At 29.9% G+C, this 25,061-nt stretch overlaps 2 protein-coding genes across 5 annotated transcripts; both read right to left on the reverse strand.

Annotated features, from left to right (window-relative positions):
* Positions 1–1,306: 1,306 nt before the first annotated feature.
* Positions 1,307–12,223, reverse strand: LOC114178471 (Beta-glucosidase, GBA2 type family protein). Of its 3 annotated transcripts, XM_028064397.2 has the most exons (19): positions 12,139–12,223; positions 11,954–12,058; positions 11,485–11,541; positions 11,293–11,363; positions 10,172–10,271; positions 9,169–9,239; positions 8,957–9,057; positions 8,771–8,871; positions 8,630–8,683; positions 8,467–8,522; positions 8,309–8,347; positions 8,070–8,214; positions 7,204–7,385; positions 6,382–6,449; positions 6,065–6,137; positions 5,932–5,993; positions 4,851–5,781; positions 3,879–4,169; positions 1,307–1,755 (listed from the first exon to the last, which is right to left on the reverse strand). In XM_028064397.2, exons 1-19 carry the CDS (start codon positions 12,166–12,168, stop codon positions 1,476–1,478), a joined length of 2,817 nt encoding a protein of 938 aa, XP_027920198.2. In that variant the 5' UTR covers positions 12,169–12,223; the 3' UTR covers positions 1,307–1,475. The 3 variants fall into 3 exon arrangements, with proteins under 3 accessions (XP_027920198.2, XP_027920199.2, XP_085527582.1); XM_028064398.2 differs by lacking the exons at positions 10,172–10,271; positions 11,954–12,058; positions 12,139–12,223 and having other exon boundaries at positions 8,957–9,046; XM_085671456.1 differs by lacking the exons at positions 11,293–11,363; positions 11,485–11,541; positions 11,954–12,058; positions 12,139–12,223 and having other exon boundaries at positions 8,957–9,046; positions 10,172–10,214.
* Positions 12,224–22,519: 10,296 nt separating this feature from the next.
* On the reverse strand, positions 22,520–24,664 carry LOC114179184 (plasminogen activator inhibitor). Of its 2 annotated transcripts, none has more exons than XM_028065426.2 (2): positions 24,509–24,664; positions 22,520–24,116 (listed from the first exon to the last, which is right to left on the reverse strand). In XM_028065426.2, exon 2 carries the CDS (start codon positions 23,898–23,900, stop codon positions 22,755–22,757), a length of 1,146 nt encoding a protein of 381 aa, XP_027921227.2. In that variant the 5' UTR covers positions 23,901–24,116; positions 24,509–24,664; the 3' UTR covers positions 22,520–22,754. The 2 variants fall into 2 exon arrangements, with proteins under 2 accessions (XP_027921227.2, XP_085526704.1); XM_085670578.1 differs by lacking the exon at positions 24,509–24,664 and adding an exon at positions 24,298–24,453.
* Between the last annotated feature and the right edge of the window lie 397 nt (positions 24,665–25,061).

Raw genomic sequence — 25,061 nt, forward strand, 5'->3', positions numbered from 1 at the left:
ATACAAAATTCTATAATTATAAAATTATTTATAATATTACATAATTATATAATTATAAAATATAAATTCTTTTAAAATATAATTCATAATTTTCTAATTTTATAGTTTTATAATTATCTAATTTTATAAGTTCATATATTTATAGTTTCATAATTTCGTAACTTTAATTTTATGACCTTATAATTTTGTAATCTGTAAATTTTATAATTTTGAATGTAATAATTTTATACTTTTATATTTCATAATTTTATAGTTATATATATATATATATATATATTTTATAACTTTTTTAAATTTTATAATTTACAATTTCAATTAAATTTAATAACATTTTTTAAGGGTTAAATATGTTTTTGGTTCTTTAACTTTTAGTGAAAATTGGAATTAGTCTTTTGGAAACCTTAACCAATTTAGTCTCTTCTCTTTATAAATGCATGAATTTAGTTTCTTAAACCAAATTTTTCTAAGTTTATTTGACGTTTCAAACACGTTTTTCAACTAACATTGAAGTGAACATGTGTCAAACGATATATACAAAATACTATAATGAAATGTGTTTAAAACGTCAAATTGGTTAAAGGGACTAAATGCACACATCTACAAAGTTGAGAGACAAAATTGGTTTAAAGTTTCCAAGAGAGATTAATTCTAATTTTCACTAAAAGTTGAAGGACCAAAAACATATTTATCCCTTTTGTTAAATACAATAAAGTTTTGAGGAACATCTCATTATAATCTATTGTAATGAAATATTATGTGAAAACATGCAGAATGACAAAAATAATTGTCACATCATATAGTTAAGACATCTAATGGAAGGAACTCACTTGTAAAAAGTTTTAAAATATTGAGAACTCAATTGATCACAAAATTTCAATAAAAAATCCATTAAAAGTTCTCAAATTTATCAGAAAATCAACCCATAATCAATGAAAAAAATTATTACTAAGTCACATGTATTTAACACCATTAATATCAAAAAGAACCTAATTGTATTGATTTTTAAAAAAAAAAATCCATTGAGAAAAAAAAAACAAAGAGAACCTCTACTTGAACTATTTCAACAAAAATTGGGACTATAAGACTAATTTAACCATAAATATAAAACTTTTCGTTATTTTCATATACTTAACACATCAATTGTCACATTATATAGTTAACACATCTAGTTGCAATAACTCAATTGTGAAAAGTTTTAAAATTTTGAGAGATCACAAAAGTTTAATAAAAATTCCATTAAAAATTTTAATAGAAAAAAAATCATTTCTAGACATGTTGGATTATAAGACTAATTTAACCATAAATATAAAACACGTTGAATGCTTTCGTTATTTTCAAAACATTAAATACATTTTAACTTTTCATTCCACATAATAAAAGTGTGGATATTGTGGGTATATATATATATATATATATATATATATATATATATATATATATATATATATATATATATATATCAAAAAAATGAATGTCTATGCCCACATCCTCTTGCAAGTAAAATCATATATAAGCTGAAATAGACTTCTAGAATCTGTCTCCTCCTTCACCTTTAGAAGGCGAGCAACTTTCGAGTAACCATCATGATATTTGGACATAATATCTTCTTCTTTTATATCCGATATATTCTCATATTGAGCGTGCTTTGTTCTTGATAATTCCCATTGCATTGCCCATATGGCTAAAGGGCGCATGTAAGATAAAGATCTATATTCATCTTTATTGGTCCACGCTTCAGGAGTTTGGAATGAATAACTGTTGATCAAGTAAAAGACATTAATTAGCTACTATTAACAATACAAATACATGAAAAAATATGCATATCTATAAAGTCTTAAAGATCCATAAGAACAAGCTAGCGAATATTATATATTGGCATGAGTTAGTCAGTAATTCAAAACGGCAACGCAAAGGATACCATCGTGCCTCAATATGAAAACATGGCCACTTTTATTCATGTGATAGTTAGCCACAGTGCAAACATCCACATAAACTATACTACGCTGTAACAAATAATCCATAATGGTCTACGTCTTTGTTAAGGATTCAAGTGATTTGGAAGTTCCACATTGGATAAAATTGTGCAAGATAAACAATATATTTGTAAAAAGACCCACACACTTGTTATTTTAAGGCTCAAGGCTTTGAATTGGAAACAGTGTCTTGATCTTTTGCATGAATTTGATCATGTCTCCCCTTAAAATAACCCTCGGTTTCATGAATTTGTTCTATTTGGAGATAAAATCAACATTGAGGAAGTTCCTTATAGATTTATATGGCAATTAGAAGATCAACTTTTGGACAAAGCCAGACTGTATGAGATGGGAAAGATGATCTTTCATTAGCAAAAAGGGTTCACACTAGTTTCCATATGTAGTCATCCCGATTAAACTGTTAATCGTGTATTTTTTTTTTCACTGCCCTTTTGCTGTTAGATTGTGAAATGTCATTTTATCAAAATTCCTCAATATTGTTATTCATGCCATCAGCTGCAAGATTAGCATTTACAGAAATTCTATTCTTACATTCAGTGATAACTTATCCTACCAATGTCTAGCGTCAATTTATTTCTGCCAAATCATATTTTGTTAGGAGCTCGGATAATGGTCCTGATCTGATCCATTTTCTATTTATAACAGACCAAATAGATCCAAGAGAGAAGAGTGATCAATAGGAATCTTGATAATATATGGCAAAGCCAATTCTACAATATGGCAGAAAAAGGGAAGTGAAAAAGATATGATCAACAATTTCTTCATACCGACTAAAACATGGAAACCGTGCAAAAGATCCTCAGTTGGTTGTTTGTTACTAACCAACATCCATACAGAGAATGGTTGTCACATTGACAGCTTACGTTTTTAGTCCAAGTCATGATCTATAAATTGTTTTTTATGTGCTTGTATGAGTGTCCCAATAAGAGCATACGATCGTGGTGTTTTCCCATATCATACAGTCTTGGCCATCACCAAAGGTAATAATTGTCTAGAGAGAAATTTTCTTGAGCCCATTAAGCATATGTATTTTAGGGCTTCACAAATTTTTAGAAAGGGAAATAGTTGTGCTTATTGACTTGTTGCATAAGAGATCTATCTTCAAGATTGAGTTTGGTGGTATCATATTCCATCTTATGTTAGGCAAGACAAATTTAGAGAACATTTTGGCCTATCAAACTAGATTTTCTTAAGTTGTATCCTGTTTGGTTTGGTCCCCCGCTCTCCTTGTTTGTTTTATTTCTCTGATACTTTGGTGTGTTGCAAATACAGGTTGAGGTGCAACCTGGTTGGGATTGCACACCTACTTTTATTAAAATAGAAGTGTGAAAGTTAATGTGGAAACCTTGACTGACTAACGACGGCAGTTCACAGGGTTCCACCTTGGTGACAAGGTAATTCTTGATGGGAAAGGAAATGGTATGGCAGAAAAAAAAGGCCCACAATAAAGCATGTGCATAAGGAGGAGATAAATGTGCAATACACCTAATCAAGACACTGAAGGAAGAAATAAGAAGACTATTCTGATAGCAGTGTTGGGAATGCATCCCATGCAAGTGAGTTAGGAAGGGAAGTGCTAAAATGGGGAAATAAAGATCGAGGAGGAAGAACAAGAGGTATGAACTGGAATCTGGATCCTTGTGACATACTAGGCTCTAGAATAACTAGAGTCGTACTTTTCTATCTTGTCCACATTCTGTTGGGTGTACCCGTCATACTTAGTCCTGAACCCCATTCATCAGGCCTTATTCTATAATACAGTCAATTACTTCTCCTTATTTTTCTGTTGATTTCTGCTGGTAATTATCTAGATGCAACTTCATATAAACTTCAGTCTGTAACTTTCACAAGTACCACTAAAAGAACAGAATATAATATCTTTACCCGAGTCCATTGTCAGACCATGCAGTTTCGTATACTCCACCAGCAGTTTGAAATGCCATGTCAATCATATTTTGTTGGATCATTGTTGCAGCTAAGGCATATGTGACGCCTGACCATATTTCCCGAGATTGCATTGTAGACATGTCAATCTTTCCATCAGGTAACATCCCATTTACAGCACCGCGCCTCCCATCCTGTACTTTCATAACATTGTAATCGTAAACCATTTGAAGCGCGCTTCTGCTTCTCTTTTCATCAACAATAGGCGAAAGACCACATGCTCTAGCATACCTGCAAAGCAAGAAATAAACAGTTTGAATTGCATTTTAATATTAGCAGCGTGAATCTGAATGTCCGTTATAACTGAGGAAAACTGCAAAATTTAAACTGTTTAGAGAACTATGGCATAGTTCAGATGCTTGCATTTTCTTATAAAGTTTAGTTTCAGATGCTTTGCTTGTGACAACTGACAACAGCCTAAGTGGGGTTGGCAACACCGACCAAATCATGCCATTGTACTCTATCAAAATTCAAAATTTTAGGGAGACCAATTAGACATGAATCCTTTTTAATGATTTCACTCCAAATTTTTCTTGCTCTTCCTTTACCTTTAAATCAACTCTTCTAATAGGCTAGTTGGCTTTATTTAAGTCAACACCGCAAGGATTTATAATGGGCTTAATATGTAAGCTTGTGTGACATAAAGTGGGTGCAAAGCTCTTTAAATTTTAAATTAGATGAAAAAATCTCAATGAATTCTTAAAGAAATAAGTTGGTTTTACACCCACTCTATATGACACAAACTTACATGGTAATTATAGGTACCACAAAGCTAAATGTCACAATGAAAACCCATGCAAAAAATTAGTAAGGTACTTGGTCTCTAGTTAAAGTTTTAATGGATCACTGCACCATAGAGCCACTAGGAAGTACTAAGGCTACCAAATAGTTTCCAAAAGACAAAATACTGACCATTGACCAGCTAATTGATCAGCTTGAATGGATGAACTCGTACTCCCACCACTGCTATCATAATTGAAGTAAGAACCATTCCATAACTTTTCATATACAGCCTTTGCCTTCTGAAACTTCAGCCAAAAGTAATCTTCAGAACCCTTGTCACCAACTTCATGTGCCAGTGCCGATGCTGCCTGAAGTGCTGCTACCCACAGTCCACCACTATACGCACTCACACCAGACACAGACCATGTGTCATAAGTTTGGTCAGGGAAGCCTTCATTCTCAATCATTCCATCACCATCCTTGTCAAATTGTTCCATATAAGCAATTGCAATATAAACAGCAGGCCACACAGCTTGTGCAAACTTCTTGTCACCAGTGACAACTACATCCCTATAAATCTGAAGAACAAATTTTGGATTCAAGTCTTTCCACCTATCTGTGTTATAAAGATTATAGCCATTTACTTCAAACCATGGATCATTGAGTCCAATATCATGAGGAACAGCACCAAGAACTTTTCTAGGTACCCATTGGCCATCAACTAGAAGTTTCATCTTACTAGGGTCATGCATCAGTACTGCTGCAGCAACGTCTCTTTGGATGCTGAGTTCAAGTTTTGGGAATAGCATGACTAGTGAAAAAGAAGCGTAAAAGTGGACATCGTAGGTATTCCACATTTTATACTCAATGCCTTCAAGATAAAGAAACTGACCAATGTTTTCTTCCCCTTCTTGGAGCAGATGTACTCCGTATGCAGACTTTGATGCAGGTGGAGAGTGGACTTGCTCAGCTACTGAGCCAAACATTTCAAGAATGTTGATAGCAGTATCATTTTGATGTGATAAATTATTGGTATTCTTTAAACGAGATATGTGTCCATCCAAAGAAAATTTTCTTTCTCCTGTGTTGTTAACTAAGCTATTTATAGGAAGTGAACCATCTGCGAAAGAGAAAAGAAAAAAACAATGACAAATTGACAGTGGCAACACACTATCATGCATGCAGGGATTGCAGGACTTCCAAAGGAAAATAGACCAGACTTATTAGCTGAAATAAAAAAATAAAAAAAAAGTTTATAAGCCAAACATACCTGTCCAAATTGTCCCCCCAGAATTCAAATAGTAAAGTTCATTCAAAAGGGTAGTTGGGTACCTGCACAGAACTCTGAAAACGTCAGATTTTGATTATAGGAGCGGGTTTGAGAATAAAGAATTGAATATTACCATTCAGGTAGTCTCTTGTCCTCCAGTATTGGTCTTTGCCAATCATCAATCTGGGTCTCCCATTGGCAATGTTCTATGGAACAAATTTATAGAATTTCAATTAGTAATTTATGGTATTAACAATCACGGATGAGATATGACTCATGCATGGGGTTTTGCAACAAAAGTAATGTCCACATCTAAATTAAGAAAAACCATATCCATAATCTAGCTTGCCAGAAATCTAACTATACATATAATCATTAAGGGCATCAAATTTAGATGCAATCCCCACCTTCCAACCATAATATTTAATGGAGTTCGGCAAGGAATATTACCAATAATAGCATCATGTGCAATATCTGCAGCAGCGTCTCCATGAGTACCATAAAATTTAGTATAACGCCTGCAAACCAAATTTTTTAGTTATGTTGTGTATCTTTAGAAATAGGATGACAACATGGCAGGTCAGGTGTGGGTTTGACGACCTCACTCACCCCATCTGCCAGGTAACAATTCATAACAATTCATACTTATCTGATATGAAAATTTTCTTCCATCCTCATCTCCATCAGGGGACGGATATACCCATAGCCTATACCCACCTCTTTATAGTTTCAAAGATTAATTAAATATTTTTTACAAAAAATGAAAAATATAACAAAGAAAACGTGATATTATCAAATATTCAATGTTAAAAGGATACACATATTTTTTTTGCAACGTCAAATATAAAAAGAAAATATAATTGTATAAATAGTTATAGAAATATTGGATAAAGGTCAAATAGTCATAGAAAAAAATAAAAAATGATTAAATGTTTGCTCTGGAAATAAGTTACGAAATTAATGACCAAAGAAAAGTTAATACAAGTTTTCTAAATTACCTAAAAACTTAAAGGTGTTTTAGAAATTTAAAACGGACACAATTATGAGGATGAGATAGGGTAAGGGACATGGATATGTACATACACATCCCCTCCTCATACCCAATTTCAAAAATTGGTTATTACCCATATACATATCCGTATCACGTCAACATTGAGATTTCCCATCAAAATTGGAATGGGTTTGGAAAATGTCCATGGTGATGAGTTCATTTGTCATACTCCTTAGAACAAAGATATCATCATACAAGTTTTCTACCTTAGTACCACCCACCTGAAATATGTCCTTCCTTCGGGAAATTTGACTTCTGGGCAGTCCCATGCCAATGAAAATGTCACAATTCGCTGAGCATTAGATGGAACAGTCACAGTGGCTGCGATGGCTGCTCCAATAGATGATCCTGGTTCTGAAGGCGTAGCAGTTTCAGCAAAATTCAGATGGTCAAACGACCCATGCTGAAAAGAAAATGGTACCATAATGCAATTTAGTGCAATGTTATGTAGCGTGCATACGGATGAGAGCAAGTTTAATATCATCTAAGTTGTACCATTTTGAATGAGCATCGGTAATCAACAACTAGAGAAGAAGTTCTCAAATTTCATCATTAATGTTTCTTGAGGGAACAAAGCATAGATAAATTCCATTATCACTCTGAATACAGGAAAAGATCAAGCTAAGCAGAAAGGAGAGATACTATCAGCATCGTATTATATTCATTTAATTTAATCAGTTCAACCATGACTAAGCAGTAATATGATTTTAGTTTCTTTAACAGTCTTTAAACTTTATACAGGTTTGCATCAAATGCATACTTCAATTGTAAATCCATAGTTACAACAGCCAATCCTATGAATGAATAGGAGGCAAGGAAAATTAACAAATAAGACCCAAGAAGTGATTATTTAAGCTTGAAATATCCTTTAAGAATTATGTTCAAAGAGATTCCAGTATTGATAATTGTCAGAATAGAGAACAATAAATTCAGACGTCCAAAAGCAAAGGAAACTCCAAATAATTGCTTTAAGAAATTCTTACAGCACAATGATTAGCTTTATCTGTTACAGAACAGCATGAAGGAAAATAAAACATCAAAAAACAAAAATATTTCAAAAAAATACATTCGAAAGTAGATCTCTGACCTGTTTAACTTCATGCCACATGTCCTTAGCCGAGATACCATTATAAGAGCCGGATACAACAAAGACAGGACACTCTGAGATATGAACATATTCAGTCTCTTCTGCTGCAATTGCAAATGTGACTGGAGATCTATCATTTGCCGTCCTGTATGTTAAACATACCACAATAACATTTATTTGACCAAAACTAAATGTTTTCCTTTTCATCTTTTGCTGAAAAAGAGAATAGCAAGCTATACTTATGATGTAGAAGCACGGCATGAACCCCATCATTCAACCTATATCAGAAGATAATATGTATTGTGAATATTAGAATAAACTATTGATGACCTTTGGGGGGTTGAAACAAATTGGATCATCTGTGTAAAGAAAGCAAACCAACTGACTATTTTCTTACATTTTCTTGGAATTAAAGTGGTCACCAGTAAATTCAGAAATTCCTCCAACAGAATTCTGAAGCACACAGCAATTTGTTTGCACTCAGTGCCCCCAACAAAAGAATAGAGTACTAAAAACCAACAGATGGTAACAGTAATGGGCAACATAAAAGTATCACTTACTGTCCATGTGAAAAGCAAGGTAACATCTGCTGACATATTCCCTAAATTTTTCAGCTGCATAAAATAAAATTGTCTGCTTATTATTAACTTTAGAAGCATAAAAGTCCAACCAAAAGTTATATGGAAGTCATCCTTGCCTACCGTGAAAGTGAAAACTGTTACAGGAAAGCTACTCTCCTTGTAATTATGAGGTATAACAGGTGAAATCTGATGACAAATTATCCTCAAAGCTGGGTCAGGTTCTGCATTTGAACAGAAGAGTTGATAGACGAGAGAGATACAGAGTACTATAATGGAATTGAAACTATGCCAACTAGCCCAGTTTACCCTCATAAATCGTCCAAGCCCTTGGGTACAATGCATGATATGTGGATCTGTTTCCATTTATGTTCCAATCCCATGATTCAATCCCTGACACTGGATTTTGTCTGAATGAAGTTCATGCATAATTTTTTAAATTATATTCAAAGAATTTAAATCTGCCATTCAAAATAATAAATCAGAGACAGTTAAGTTACAAGCCATCTACAAAGACTTACTTTCTTATCTCTTGCTTCGCAGGGCAAAGTACACTAGAATATTTTTCACCACTTGGACGTGAAACAAAAACCTGAGACAACAATCTTTTTCTTATGTCGGAAAAGATAATATTATTTTCAGGATGAAGTAAAGAAAATATAAGATATAAAATAATTTGTAAGAGATACTTGAACTTCAACAAATACTGATCCAGAAACTTGAGTTTAACTTGTTCATAACCACATTCCAGGCTAGAAATGTAAATATACAGATGAAATTCTAGGATTTAAGGGTAACCAGTTAATTGACACTATATAAGCAACCAGGTTAACCAAAATGGTATAACACCTAATCCTTAATTACAACCCCAAGTTTTGTCGTTATGTTCAGTGCAGATTGGAGACAACTGTTTAGTGTCGGCATCAGGTAGTTATGCACATGTTCTTTTTTATCCACATTTCAAGCATTAAGGCCTTTGATGTGAGGAGACCTATCATATAAAAACACTGATCAAACTTTTCCTTTATAGTTTATCCTTTAAGACGTGGTATTTATGTAATTATTATGCTCAAATGGGAACAGAACCACCTCCCAAGACACAAACTAATGCTTATTTCTTCCATTATGAAGAAAAATCTACTTAAAAAGATTTACGGAAAAAATAAAAAAGTAGTGTGAAAGGTAAATAAGAAACGGGAGAGATACACATAGATGTTACTCACAAAACATTATGATATCAAAGCCTACATTATAACTATAATGTGCATTGTTGATAAACAATTCAATTTACTGAACTAGTAAAAAAGATTGGACATTGGTTTGCTCATCACAGTGTGAATAAACATCACATTGTTATATTGACATGCAAATTCTGGTATCACTATATCTAAGGTCCTGAATATTGAATATCAAATTTCAAATTTCAAGGGAATACAGACAGTGTCAGACTGCTAGGATTTCTAGAAATGTTTAAAAGAAAGTAAAAAGGTATCTTCCTGATCAAGGAGACTGAGCAAAACTTACAGAAAACTGATTTGCTAAAACTGGTGTCTCTTCACATACTACAGGGAATAGTTGCCAACGCTGAAATTCACCTCTGAAACTTCTTCCAATACTTCCAGCTCTGGACATCAGTTTGTCAAAATATATATATATATATATATATATATATATATATATATATATATGCATATTATTTACATAAATTATCCAAAATGTTCTCAAGCTAATATAAATTGGATAATAATGATGCTGTTAACATCATAATATTCAGGTTGTCACATATCATTAAATGATTTTTACCATTTTATCACTGTATTATTTTAGTAGCCTGAGTTATTTCCCCATAAATATGCTGTACATTTCAGTAACGTGGCCCTACAATTTCTCCCTTGTACAGTTACTAAATTACTATTTAATGAGCAAGGCCTAAATAGGGAGAATAGTTTTTTTCCCAAAAGCACACTCTAGATATTATCAAGATGATTCGTGTGTGAGTGTGTGTATTTTGACAAATGTAATGTGATTATAACTTATTATATCATTGATATAATTAGAAATAAAAATATACCTAACATTTTAAACATAAATCCAATTGGCACCTGTGGTAATATCAAGCCAATAAAAGATAACACATTTTCCACGCACAATATGCACATGTTTTACACTACAACTGCAATATTTCAAACCAAAATTCATAACCTAATTAGTTGAAGGCAACATTAAAAGGATCATATCAGAAGGATGGTTAATTTAATCTTGTGTATATCTTTTGGCTGGAGCACATGGAGGAGAAATGTTACTTAATTCAAGATTGAAGACTTACCCAATAGCTCATATTCATAGAAAAGGAAATAAATGTGAATATTTGCTTGCATCACGTGGTATTAGAAACTTGGGTAGTTTTTGGTGGGTTGGGATTCCTTCTATGGTTTCTCGTGATTTCTTCAGAGACCGGTTTTTCCAGGGGTTTTGGCATGGCCCCCCACTTTTGTTTGTATTGTTTCGTTATTTATTTAAAACATTTAGGTAGAGATACTGCATATGATTGTTACTGGCTAAAATGGGAGGCTACATGGGATTGTTGTCAGTATAGTAATGTTTTTGCATACTAGCTTCATAAAAAAATAAAAAAAAAGACTTACCCTATACCTCCCAAAGGAACACCATGACCAAATGTCACGCTACGCTTGGCAAAAGGATCAATCATTCCAATCTGTGCAAGAAAGATAGAAACATCAAAGAAACGCAGAAAACAGTCAGAGAAAAATAATCAGATGGATTCTTCATAGCTCTAATCGATATATGATAGAAATTTATAGACAAAATAAGATTACCCTTCCTTTGGCAGCTTCTTCCCGACAATAACGCCATAAGCGATAGCCAATTGGAGCCTACCAAATCAAAGAATAGCCTCGTCAAATTCCTGATGCTCCTAATTTTTAAATATTATGCAAGCATAGGTGGGAAAAAAAAAACGATAGAGTTGATATATCATATACCCAATAGGGATAATATTGCAGAGCATCAAAGTATATGAAAGGGGAGTTGACATTGAACTGTCTTGTCCTAAAACAGAAATCAAGAACAGAGTCCTTGAGATTTAAATTACCCTATAGGGTATGATTGCACGAGATATCAACATTTCATAAATATTTGAGAGAAGTTGAGTATGATTAACAGTAAATTGAAGTTGAAAAAAAAAAGTGTTGGGAGTGAGATAAGCAGTAAGGAGGAGTTAATGGTATGCAGAATGAAGGGTTATGGTGCGATCTTTTTTAAAGATTGTTACATGAATAACCTTACCAGATGAACAATATCTTTGAAACATAAGGAGATTTCGGATGAAGCATTTCCATGGGAGTTCAATTTTCGGTGCCATGTAAGTGAAGGAGGATTGGGTGGGTGAGCCTTTAGCGGACATGAAACATAAAAGAGATGTTAGTAGAATGAATGAGGCATGATGATGAGATGGGTAGTATGAAATGGACCTTGCTGGTAGAAGACTTGTTGTCTCCCATTTTCCCTTGCCTTGCGTTTTCTTTCCTTAACCAGTACGTTGAATTGGATATTGGATCTGCTGATATATGACTCTTCCCTCTCTATTTATACTTTTTTTATAAAGCCCCACCTAACTAGACTTATTTTTTAAAATATTTAATTGTCCATCACATCAGATGTAATTACATTAAAATTATTTTAAATATTAAATGGTTAGATTAAATTTTTAGTAATTTAACTGAGCTTATTTTCAATCTTCATTCAATAGTCATTATTAAATATTTTAATGCAATTTCTTATTATGATTGCTTTTTATTTATTGTTATTTGTTTTAATTTTATAAAAATGTTTAATTATTATACTGTTTTTAATATTTTTTGAATTGTTTTTGTAATTTTATATATAGTTTAAATTTTAAAAAAATAACATTATAAATTACAATAACTAATATTATGTGAAAAATATATATAATAAAAAATATAATTTAATTAAATTAAATTTAGAAATAAAAAATAATAATTTCAGAAAATAAAAAAAAGGTTACATTTGATTACTAATATTTTTATTATAATTATTATACTTATATAAGTATCTTCTTATGTTTTCAATACGTGATTTTGGTTCCCACGACTTGAGTTACCATGTTTTAGAAAAGTCATAACTTTGACTCGTTCTCAATTTGTTATTAGTTTATTTAAATTACCTTGAAAAATGTGCTAAGTATTTAAATGTATTCACACTAGCTTCGCCATTGAACATCTAACTGGTCTAAAAATTAAAAATAATATGATCATTGGAGAAGCACTTGCAACCAACCACGCAGATAAAATCAACGTCATGATATATTTGTCAAGAATAATTAATAAATATTAAAACTTATAAAAAATTATATATAAATTTAATATTAAATAAAATTTGACTAATAGTTTGTTTTATTTAGAGAACAAAAAGTGTCCATAATATTTATCATATAATCATTATTATTAATAATTTATTTTATGTACATAAAAAATAAAAAAGTATCAAAATAATTTTAAAATTATTATACTATTTCTTTTTCGTTTTAGTATTATTACAAATTCAAATATAATTAAATGTAAAAAAAACTTAAATTAATATAGAAAATAACAAACGAAAAAAAGGAAGGTATATTAACTATCAATTAATAAGGTATTAAAGGTTCAAATTATTTTATTATTTTTTAATTTTATTTTTGTGTACTCAAATAAATTATCAATTATAGTTATACAACATTTATACACAGTTTTTATCTTTAAATAAAGTAAAATTACATCGATGATTATTGATGTCAAAATCATTTATCAGAATCCATGTAATAACATCTATGAATTTATATTATTTTAACTAGTGAAATTAATTATTTCATATTCATAAATACATTGAATTAAGGATCATTAATTATACTTTAATGTTGTGTTTTGTTGAGACGAATGATGTGAAGAAGAAGGAGAGTAAGAGATTAGAAGGATTATAGAATAAAGTTGGTATTGTTTATTTTAAGAGATTCATAAGTGATTTTAGAGTAGATTAGGAAGTGAAATTTATGACTGAATTCATTAATGTGACATATTAAACAAACTTTTAATAGATAATAAATTAAACTACTAAAATGTCTCTATTGTTATAGGTTATATAAAATTATATATAAATGATTTAGAATTATTTTTATAAATTTTATTCAATAATTGAAATTATAAAAAGATTATTTAAAAAATAAATAATACAATATATTTTGTATGAAAATAAATTCAATATGTAAGGTAGAAAATAAGTAAATATTACGACACTAGCATGAAAAAAAAATAGGAAAAGGATGAATTAATTATTTAGCCTCTGTCACCCTCCAATCTCACAAAAACTAGAAAAATGACATTTATTACAAATCATACTCATCCTCCCTCCCTATCCCTTTCCATAACTCTTAAGAAAAATAGTCAATCACCCTCTCTGATACTCAGTTTCCATTATTATTGAATAGTGAATCTATTCAAAAGAACACGGTCTAAAGAGAACGTCGAACACAAATTAACATTTTTCTTACTTTTATACAAACATAATATATATCATTAAACACACATGAAAATAAATTTGTATTAATTTTTTATTAAAAAATAAATTTTAATAATTGTATTAATTTGTAATTAGATGAAATATTTTGACAATACACGTAACAATTAATTTTTTTTAACTATATTAACTTTCAGTTAGATCTAAATTTACTTTAAACTGAATTCAGGTTTTGACTACTTTGTTTGTATTAAACTCTTACACTATGTTTCATTCTGCTGATGTTTCTGTTACCACATATTTGTTGCAATGGATTTGTGAGTGAAATTTTGTATGTTCACATGCACCAATTTAAAAGAGAATAAAGATAAAGAATTCAAAAAATAACCTTTTAATTTTATCCTCTCTAAACAGCAGAGATTTGAGTGGATACATCACTATGTATATACAATGTTCTTTTAAAATAATGTAACATTTAGATTTTTTTTATGTATATAAATTATTTTCTTGAAAAACCTAAATATATACTGCACAAATCATACTTTAATTTACAAAAATTATAATTTAATAGAAAAAAAAATTGATGCATGTGTTTGAATATTTTTTTTTCATACTTTTAAATCATCAATTTGAACCGTGGAAATGTGTGAAATAAAAAAATATAAGTTATAAAAAAAATATTAAAGTAAAAAAAAAACTAAACTATTTATAATAAAAATTAAATATTAAAGTAAAAAAAAATTAAACAGTCTTGTTTTATCGTTTATTTAAAAAAAATGAACTTTTATCGGTTAACTCCTTACTATTTGGATTATGTATTTTATTTACTCATTTTTCTTCAATGGCCTCTTATCCTAAACACCGCGCACACTCTGTTTTTTAATTTAATTACCATCATTGAGATAATGATCGTGAGCTTCTCATCTCCGTCACTACCATATAAGGTCATGTCGCCTTGCTCTCGTCATCCCACCTTACCACCTTCACTGCAATTCTAACACATCACACTCCACCCAACTGATATCTTGTTTTTTGAACATTAACTCTAACTAACATTTTATCATTCTCTTATATGTCTCTTGTATTTTTCTCATTTTTTTTATACTTGTTGCTTCACTACTCCCATTTCACCTTTTTTTTTCATCGTCTTATAATATTTTTCTTAAATATTTAGGCTTTTACCAATTTCGGAACTTTATGTTTTTCACTTTGACAAAATAGTTATTTGTGTGAAAGGTGAATACAAATCAATTTAAGCTTGTCCTTTGAATGTTTTTTTTATTGAAAGTATACAATTTGTTTATGTTATTGTTTATACACTTGTAATATCTAATTTGAGGAAAAGAATTATGTTTCAATTGTTTAAAAGAGACCTCACGATTGTGGTGTTGGTGTTCAAAAAACTTATGGGTGTGACACATTTTATGCACATTATAAAAGTGACTATTCTTTTGCTCTATATTAATTAATTATGAAAGTGTAAAATTTTTCCTTAAATTCCCTCCTTTTTTGAGGGTGTTTTAAAATTCAGCAAAATGAAATAGTATTTCAGTTAAGTTTCGTTCAATTCGGTTAGGTTCAGTTCGGTTCAATTCGGTTCGGTTCGGTTCAGTGCGATTAGGTTCGGTTCAGTTTGGTCTGATTCGGTTCGTTTTGGTTCGGTCTAATCCGGTTCAATTCAGTTCAATTCGATTCGGTTTGGTTCAATTCAGTTCAATAAAGAATATATAATGAATTTTTAAAATAGTTGTTAAATGTAAAATTAAAAAAATAAAATATGTACATAAGAGAAGTTTTTGAAACAATTGTTGAAGACAAAAAAGGTTTTTAGGCTAACGGTTAAAAGTAAACTATTTATAGAATAATTAGTTTTTAAATAACAATTAAGGGTAAAATTGGAATAACAAAATATTGACACAAAGGAGAGTATCTTCTTTATATATTGTTATAGATAAAAAAAAAATAATCTAACTAAACTTAACTATGACTATTTGTATTATATTAAAAGAACAACAAAAATAAACTATTTATAATAAAATTAAGTATTAAAGTAAAAAAAAATCATTGTCTTATAATATTTTTCTTAAATATTTAGGTTTTTACCAATTTTGGAACTTTATGTTGTCCACTTTGACAAAATAGTTATTTTCATGAAAGATGAATACAAAAATTTTTAAGTTTGTCCTTTGAATGTTGTTTTTACTGAAAGTATACAGTTTGTTTATGTTATTATTTATACACTTGCTATATTTAATTTGGGAAAAAACATTATGTTTTAATTGTTTAACAAGGACCTCACAATTGTGGTGTTGGTGCTGAAAAAACTTTTGGGTGTGACATTTTTTATGCATATTACAAAACAACTCTCCTTTTTCCTCTATATTAATTAATTATGAATGTGTAAAATTTTTCCTTAAATTTTCTCCTCTTTTTTTCGAAGGTTCGGTCTGGTCCGATTTGGTTTAGTTTAATTCATTTTGGTTTGGTTCAGTTCGGTTTGGTTCAGTGCAGTTCGATTTAGTCTGGTTTGGTTCGGTTCAGTTCGGTTCAGTGCGGTTCGATTTGGTTCAGTGCAGTTCGGTTCGGTTTGGTCCAGTCTGGTACGGTTCGGTTTGATTCAGTTCAGTGAGGTTCAGTCTAGTTCGGTTCGGTTCGATTCAGTTCGGTTCAATTCAATTCAATAAATAATATATAATGAATTTTTAAAATGGTTGTCAAATGTAAAATTAGAAATATAAGATATGTACATAAAAGAAGTTTTTAAAATAACTACTGAAGACAAAAAAGGTTTTTAGGCTAACGATTAAAAGTAAACTATTTATAAAATAATTAGTTTTTAAAATAACAAATAAGGGTAAAATTGGAACAAAAAATGGAAACAAAAGAGGGTATCCTCTTTATATATTGTTGTAGATGAAAAAAATTAATATAACTAAACTTAGTTGTGATTATATGTATTATATTAAAGTAACAAAATAATAATTTCTTTCATGGTCTTATAATATTTTTCTTAAATATTTAGACTTTTACAAATTTCAGAACTATATGTTATCCACTTTGACGAAATAGTTATTTCCGTGAAATGTGAATACAAGCATTTTTAAGTTTGTCCTTTGAATGTTGTTTTTATTGAAAGTATACAGTTTGTTTATGTTATTGTTTGTACACTTGCTATATTTAATTTGGGGAAAAACATTATGTTTCAATTGTTTAAGAGGGATCTCATGATTGTGGTGTTGGTGCTGAAAAAAATTATTGGGTGTGACATTCTTTACGCACATTACAAAACGATTCTCTTTTTGCTCTATATTAATTAATTATGAAAGTGTAAAATTTTTCCTTAAATTTTCTCCTATTTTTTTGAAGGTGTTTTAAAATTCAACAAAAGTAAAGAGTATTTATGTTCAGTTCAGTTCAATTCAATTCGCTTTAGTTCAGTTCGGTTCAGTGTGCTTAGGTTCGATTCAGTGTGGTTCGATTCGGTTCAGTTTAGTGCAGTTCAATTCGGTCCAGTTCGGTTCGGTTTGGTCGAGTCCGATTCGATTCAGTGTGGTTCTATTTTATTCGGTCTGGTCCGGTTCAGTTCAATTCGTTTCAGTTCAATTCAGTTCGGTTCGATTTAGTGTGGTTCGATTCGGTTCAAAGTGGTTCGGTCCAGTCCGGTTTGATTAGGTTCGGTCCAATTTGGTTCAGTGTGGTTCAGTTCGATCTGGTTCGGTTCAATTCGGTTTAATTCAATTCAATATGATTTGGTTCAGTTCAATTCAGTTCAATAAAGAATATATAATGAACATTTAAAATATTTGTTAAATGTAAAATTAGAAAAATAAAATATTTACAGAAGAGAAGTTCTTAAAATAACTGTTGAAGACAAAAGAGGTTTTTAGGCTATCGGTTAAAAGTAAACTATTTATAAAATAATTAGTTTTTAAAATAACAAATAAGGGTAAAATTGGAATAATGAAATATGGACACAAAAGAGGGTATCCTCTTTATATATTGTTGTAGATGAAAAAAATTAATATAACTAAACTTAGTTGTGATTATATGTATTATATTAAAGTAACAAAAAAATTAAACTATTTTTAATAAAGAATAAATATTAAAGTAAAAAAAATTAAACAGTATTGTTTTATCATTCATTTTTAAAAAATTGAACTTCTATCGGTTAACTGCTCACTAATTGAATTATGTATTTTATTTTCTCATTTTTCTTCAATGGCCTTTTGTCCTAAACACCGCGCACACTCCATTTTTTAATTAAATCACCATCATTGACATAATGATCGTGAGTTTCACATCTCCGTCAATACTATATTAGGTAATGCCGCCTTGCTCTCGTCATCTCACCTTTTTTCTCGTCATCCTCGTCAATACACCCCACCAAATTGATATCTCTTTTTTTTTAACCTTAACTATAACTAACATTTTGTCCTTCTCTTATATGTCTTTTGCATTTTTCTCATTTTTTTATACTTGTCGCTTCACTACTCTCATTTCACTTTTTTTTTTCATCGTCTTATAATATTTTTTTAAAATATTTAGGCTTTGACCAATTTTGAAACTCTATGTTCTCCACTTTGACGAAATAATTATTTATGTTAAAGGTGAATACAAATCAATTTAAGTTTGTCCATTGAATGTTGTTTTTATTGAAAGTATACAATTTGTTTATGTTATTGTTGATACAGTTGCTATATTTAATCTGGGGAAAAAAATTATGTTTCATTTGTTTAAGAGGGATCTCATGATTGTGGTGTTGGTGATGAAAAAACTTTTGGGTGTGACATTTTTTAGGCACATTAGGACTCTCCTTTTGCTTTATATTAATTAATTATGAAAGTGTAAAATTTTCCCTTAAATTTTCTCCTCTTTTTTGAAGATGTTTTAAAATTCAGCAAAACTAAAGAGTATTTCAGTTCAGTTTAGTTTAGTTTAATTCGATTAGGTTCCGTTTGGTTCAATTTGGTTCAATTCGATTATGTCCGATTCGGTTTGGTTCGATCTAATTTGGTTCATTACGGGTCGATTCAGTTTAGTGCGGTTAGGTTGGCTTCAGTTTGGTTCGGTGCGGTTCAATTCGGTTCAGTCCGGTTCGATCCAGTTTGGTTCATTACGGTTCGGTTCAGTGCGGTTAAGTTCGGTTTACTGTGGTTTGGTTCAGTGCGATTTTGTTCGGTTCAGTGCGGTTCAGTTTGATTCAATTCAATTTGACTCGGTTCGGTTCAGTTTCATTCAATAAATAATATATAAATGAATTTTTAAAATAGTTGTTAAGTATAAAATTAGAAAAATAAAATACGTACATAAGAGAAGTTTTTAAAATAACTGTTGAAGACAAAAGAGGTTTTTAGGCTAACAATATATAAAAAGGATTACTCTTTTTGTGTCCACATTTCATTATTCCAGTTTTACTCTTCATTATTTTAAAATAAATTATTTTATAAATAATTTATCTTTAACCATTATTTTAGAAACATCTTTTATCTTAAACCATTATTAAAAAAAATTGTGTACATCTTTTATTTTTCTAATTTTACATTTAACAATTATTTTAAAAATTAATTATATATTTTGTATTAATCTTATTTTTTTATAAAAATTAAAAAATACAAACACAAAGGTGCAATAACGACTGTATTTTTTGCTAATCAAATAGAGAAAATAGAAGTTTAAGTAAGAAAAAAAAAACAATTTTAATTGAAATTAATTATAGAATTCCAACTAAATCAAACCTTTACGGTTTGAATTAGTTACCGTTTAGGATATGTAAACAATTTTGTCATGTATTATTTGTGGAACAATCTTTTAATTTAAAAAAAAAACATTAATCAAAATTTATATTATTACAATTACAAATTCACAAAAATACAATTAACTTTCTAATACATAAATAAATAAAGAAGTCAAAATATTTTTAAAAAGTCAACTATAATAATATAACATATATTTGCAATAAAAACATTATAATGAAAAAATGTTGAGAACCTAAATGTGGGTCTAAGTCCCATATTGAATAAAAATGAAAAAATTATTGAGCACTATATAAGGATGAAAATCCATAAATTTATTGTCATGAGATTTTTGTTAAAAATTGTGTTAATCCCTTATGTATATGTTGAATTCATGTCTCATCTGTGTTAAATCTCCCTAATGATCATCTTTCTCAGTGTACTACGTTCTTAATGGATTTTAACTCAACTTTTTATTTTTGTATAATTACTCGTATAGTACCCAGTTTGGGGCTAGTGTGTCAAGTCCCTGTGTGTGACACATGGCATTATCAGTATCACTATCAGATGTCATTGTGTTGATTTCGATTTAGTTCCCATATATGTCTTTTTGTTTCAATTTAGTACCTAAGTATGTGTATCTGATTCAATTTTATCCCAATTTTTTTTAATAATTAAAATATTTTTATAATCCATTTTTTATAAGATTAAAAATAATTAAGTATAAATATTTTTACAAAATTAAGTACTAATATTTATAATGTTTCTCTCAATTTCAGACCAAATTTATTATTTGTATAAATGTTATACTAATATTTTTTATTAAAAACGACTTTTTAACATATTACTTTATTAATTACTTTTTTATTAACTACTAATGTTTTGTTAATTTTTTAATTACTTTCAAAATAGAACAATATTGTGGCTTACTAATTTTAAATCAAAATTTCTATTGGTATGGATGTTATACTAATTTTTTTTTATTAAAAATTACTTAATAAAATGACTTTTACCACTAAATTTTAATATAAACATCAAATACTTAATTTTTGTAAAACTTTTATACTTAATTACTTTTAATTTTATAAAAAACATTAGGTCAAAATTGAATCAAATACATATAAGTAGGTACTAAATTGAAACGAAAAAATATAAATGGGAACTAAATCGAAATCAACACAATGATATCTGATAGTGATATTGACACGTGACATTGACAATGCCACGTGTCACACACATGGACTTAACACGTGGCATTTTATTTTATTTTTTAAAAAAATTTAAAAAAAAATTAAAAAAAAATTAAAAAAAAAAATTAAAAAAAAAAATTAAAAAAAAATCAAAAAAATTGACACGTGGCACGTTGACTAACGACATTAGTCAACTCTGTCCGAAAGGGACCTAATTGAAGCAATTTTCAAAAGTTGGGATGCAATTGACACTTTTTTAAAACTGGGTACTTATTTGACACACTAGTCCCAAACTGGGTACTATACGAGTAATTAAACCTTTTATTTTTTGTGTGTTCTCTCTGTGGATCAAATTCATCAAGCAATTTAACAAATACGCGACTAATTATATATTATGAATGTTACACTCACTAAACCTATTTATATGTTGTTATATATAATAATAATAATAATAATAATAATAATAATAATAAACCACTAAATTGTTTATGGAACTATCATTTTTAAATAATTATATATATATTATTAATTATTATATATATATAAATATATAAATATATTATTATTTATTATTATAATTTATTATATATAATTAATAATAATAATTATCATTAATAATAATATATATAAAAATTAAATATTGTCAAAAATATAATAATTAATATATTATTATATCATAATTAATATATAAAATAATTATTATTTTTAAGTATATAATAATTAATAATAATAAAAATTATAATATGTAGAATAATTAATATTAATTAAAATATTATTAAAAAATAATAATATATATAATAATTACTATTATTAATTTTTGTATAACTTTTTTCACATTCATATAATTTTATTATTTTTTTAATAATTATTTGTAATTATTTTTGTAACATCAAATTACAAAATTATTTTCTTTTTCCATCAAAGATATTTTGGTAACTTTATAATTCTAACTACTTTTATAATTTATTTTATCTATCACATCAATCAAATTTCTCAATAACTTTTATAAAACTTAACTCCAAATTCACTCACTTTATCCTTTAAATTTACTTTAAAAAAATATACATATTCATTTACTCAAATACACACAAATTCATTTTCATACTCTCCCTAAGATTCATCCAAACAAAATAACACGCCCTTAATTCTGCAGTACCAGCCTTTCTTACAAGTTGATAAACTATTTGTGAGAAACCTTCCCTTTCAAAGAGATTAATCATTAATTATGTTAGCAGGTTCTCACACGTGGTTGTCCAATGATCGCCTACTTCTGGGATAACAAATTTCCTTATTATTGTCATCTGACATTCCCACTACTGAATGGAAATACTAGATAATTAAAGTTAATAAGAAACCAAAACTGATAAATGAAGATAATTAAAACAAAAACTGAAGAAATCAAATTCAAGAAATAACCATGATAAAAGAAAAAAAAACTAAATGTAAAAATTAAGCCACATGTATTCAATCCTTTCAGATAGAATAGAAACTAAGAAAATTGTGGAGATGGATGGTACAGGAAAGAAATAAAAAATTACTCACTACAAATTCTAAAGCAAATACGTTACGCTTGTAATTAGGAGACAAAACAAGAATTAGAGACTTGTTGACTCTAAAAGCCTATATGCACTTAGTTTCCTTTGCCACAAATAATGATCAGCCAAAGAAATCTGTTTGGGTGGGAGAGAAGAGGCTTAGTTCAACAAATTTCCTGTCCCTTTCCAATGTCCGAAATGAAATTGAACCACCTTTAGTTGATGCATCAGAATACCTGCCATGACCGGGACGGGGAGTTGGACTGTTCCCTTCAACATCATAATCTTCTTGGTGACCATGATTAGCAATAAGAGACATGGTATCATTATAATCAACATTCAGTCTCCAAGCATCTAAATCTGGCAAATTCCCCAGCGCCAAACTATCTGCAACTGGACGATACACAAGCATGCACATGCACACCCCAGCACAACACACAAGGGCAAGAAAAGCCAAGAAAGCAAAGGCTTCAAACATAAAATGCTCAGGTCCAGATAAAACAGATAAACCAAGGAAAAGAACCCTTAATGGAAGGAAACCTGAAACTGAGAGTATCAGTGTGTAAATCCTCTTCTGCAAACCCTTATTAATAACTAATTTCAAAATCCTGTTTCCAAGCCAAAAAAGGTAGGAGGTGAGGATAATGGCGAAAAGGCCAAGGAGAAGAGTACTGAGTAAAGGGTAAGTACAGAGGGCGATGTCATGTTCCTTAGCAATTGAAGAGGCAGTAGCTGTACTTGTAAAATAATGAGGCAACTTTTCTCCAGAACCATTGTTATTCTTGTTTAAGTGAGGTCCAACCAAAATGACAAAAAGTTGAAGAACAAAAACTGGGAAGCAGTAGAGCAGAATATAGCCGGCTGTTTTCCCATTCCATTTTCTGTTCATAATTCCAGTATCCAACGTCTGCAAGGGTGCACGGAGGAGAAACACGAGTGTGAGGAAGAGACAGGGTTCTGCAAACCCCAGATTTGATACAATGTAGCATTTGCAGATCGTTTCCTGCCATTTTAAGTGAAGGGCACGTCTTAACAAACTTAACCGAATAATCTCACCAAGACCCCACCAGATTGCAAACAAGATAAATGCTATTCTGATGATCCAAGGACCACTAAAATAACTGAGCTGAACAAAACCCCGATTATTAATACGAGACCGAAAGTAAAATGAGTATGCAATGCACATCAAGCCCAGAATAAGCAATATGGCTACTAAACAAATTGTCACCACACTGAATGCATCGGCAGCAAATCTCGTCAGGGGCATTACCCGAATTACAGATTCCAAGCATGCTCTCTGATAGCATGGATAAAAAAATTCTTTTCAGAATCCCACTTTAACTCGCTCAGGTCTCGGTAGTAATAATACAAGACAATGACGGAACACAGATCAGACATTCATTATGACTCCAACTAGCTCCCTTTCACGAGGCCAAATGGCAACGAGACCCATCTACCTCAGAACATGTGTGCTGTGAAGTACCTAAGAAAAGAAAAGCGCATAAGTAAAATTGGAACAAAACAACTGAACATGCAATTTCGCTTGGTGTCTAACTTGTATTTCATAAGAAAAAAATTGTTTGATTAAGCAGGCAGCATATTTGCATGAATGATTGATTGGGGGTGAAGTTGAATATAAGAAAGAGTAAAGGGTGAGCAGTAACTGGGTTTGAACATAAACTTGATTCTGACTCTGACAGAGAGGAATACAAAACAATAACTTCAGTAAGAAACTAAGCTAGCGAATCTGAAACTTAGTTGGTTGAATCAAAATTGAAATGGGTTTGTATTAGGGGACTAGAAAATGAAAAAAAAAAGGAAAAGAGAAAGGGTGAAGAAGCAAGAAATGATAGAAGGAAGGAATGCAGAACTTACGGTGAGAGTGTTGGATTTGATGGATCTAGAAGATGAGAGTGAAGGATGAAGGAGAAGTGAAAAATGAGAATCCAATGACTCTCCCTGTGTTGTGTGTTGTGTTGTTCCAAATTCCAAATCATACACACACTTGTCTCCAGCCTGTCTCCAGCTGTCTCAACTCAACCCTCCTTTTTTTTTCTTAAATAAATATTATTTCCAATAATATGTCACGCCACGCTCTAACCACTTCCTACGCTGTATATATTTTACTTACATGTATTTGCTTTCCTACATTATATATTATTAAGGTAAAAATTCTGAATATTTTTCCTTTTAACTAAACCAACCAAAACTCAATTGGTATTATTTGTCAAATAAATATAATTCAAATACCCTACCAGCATGTGTATTGTTAATATACAAGTTATCTTATCCCAAATTCCCGATGTTGCTAATTTAATTTCAGAATTGGAGTAGGGCTTGAAAAAATTTGTTACAACTCCTCATCTAAAGTCCCGTTGTAAAGCGGCATAATTTCCTTAAATTACGAGAGATAACATAAATTTTTGAA

The sequence above is a fragment of the Vigna unguiculata genome, chromosome 3, assembly GCF_037176805.1.
Source record: "Vigna unguiculata cultivar grain cowpea cultivar isolate G323 ecotype 2 chromosome 3, ASM3717680v1, whole genome shotgun sequence".
Lineage (NCBI taxonomy): Eukaryota > Viridiplantae > Streptophyta > Magnoliopsida > Fabales > Fabaceae > Vigna > Vigna unguiculata.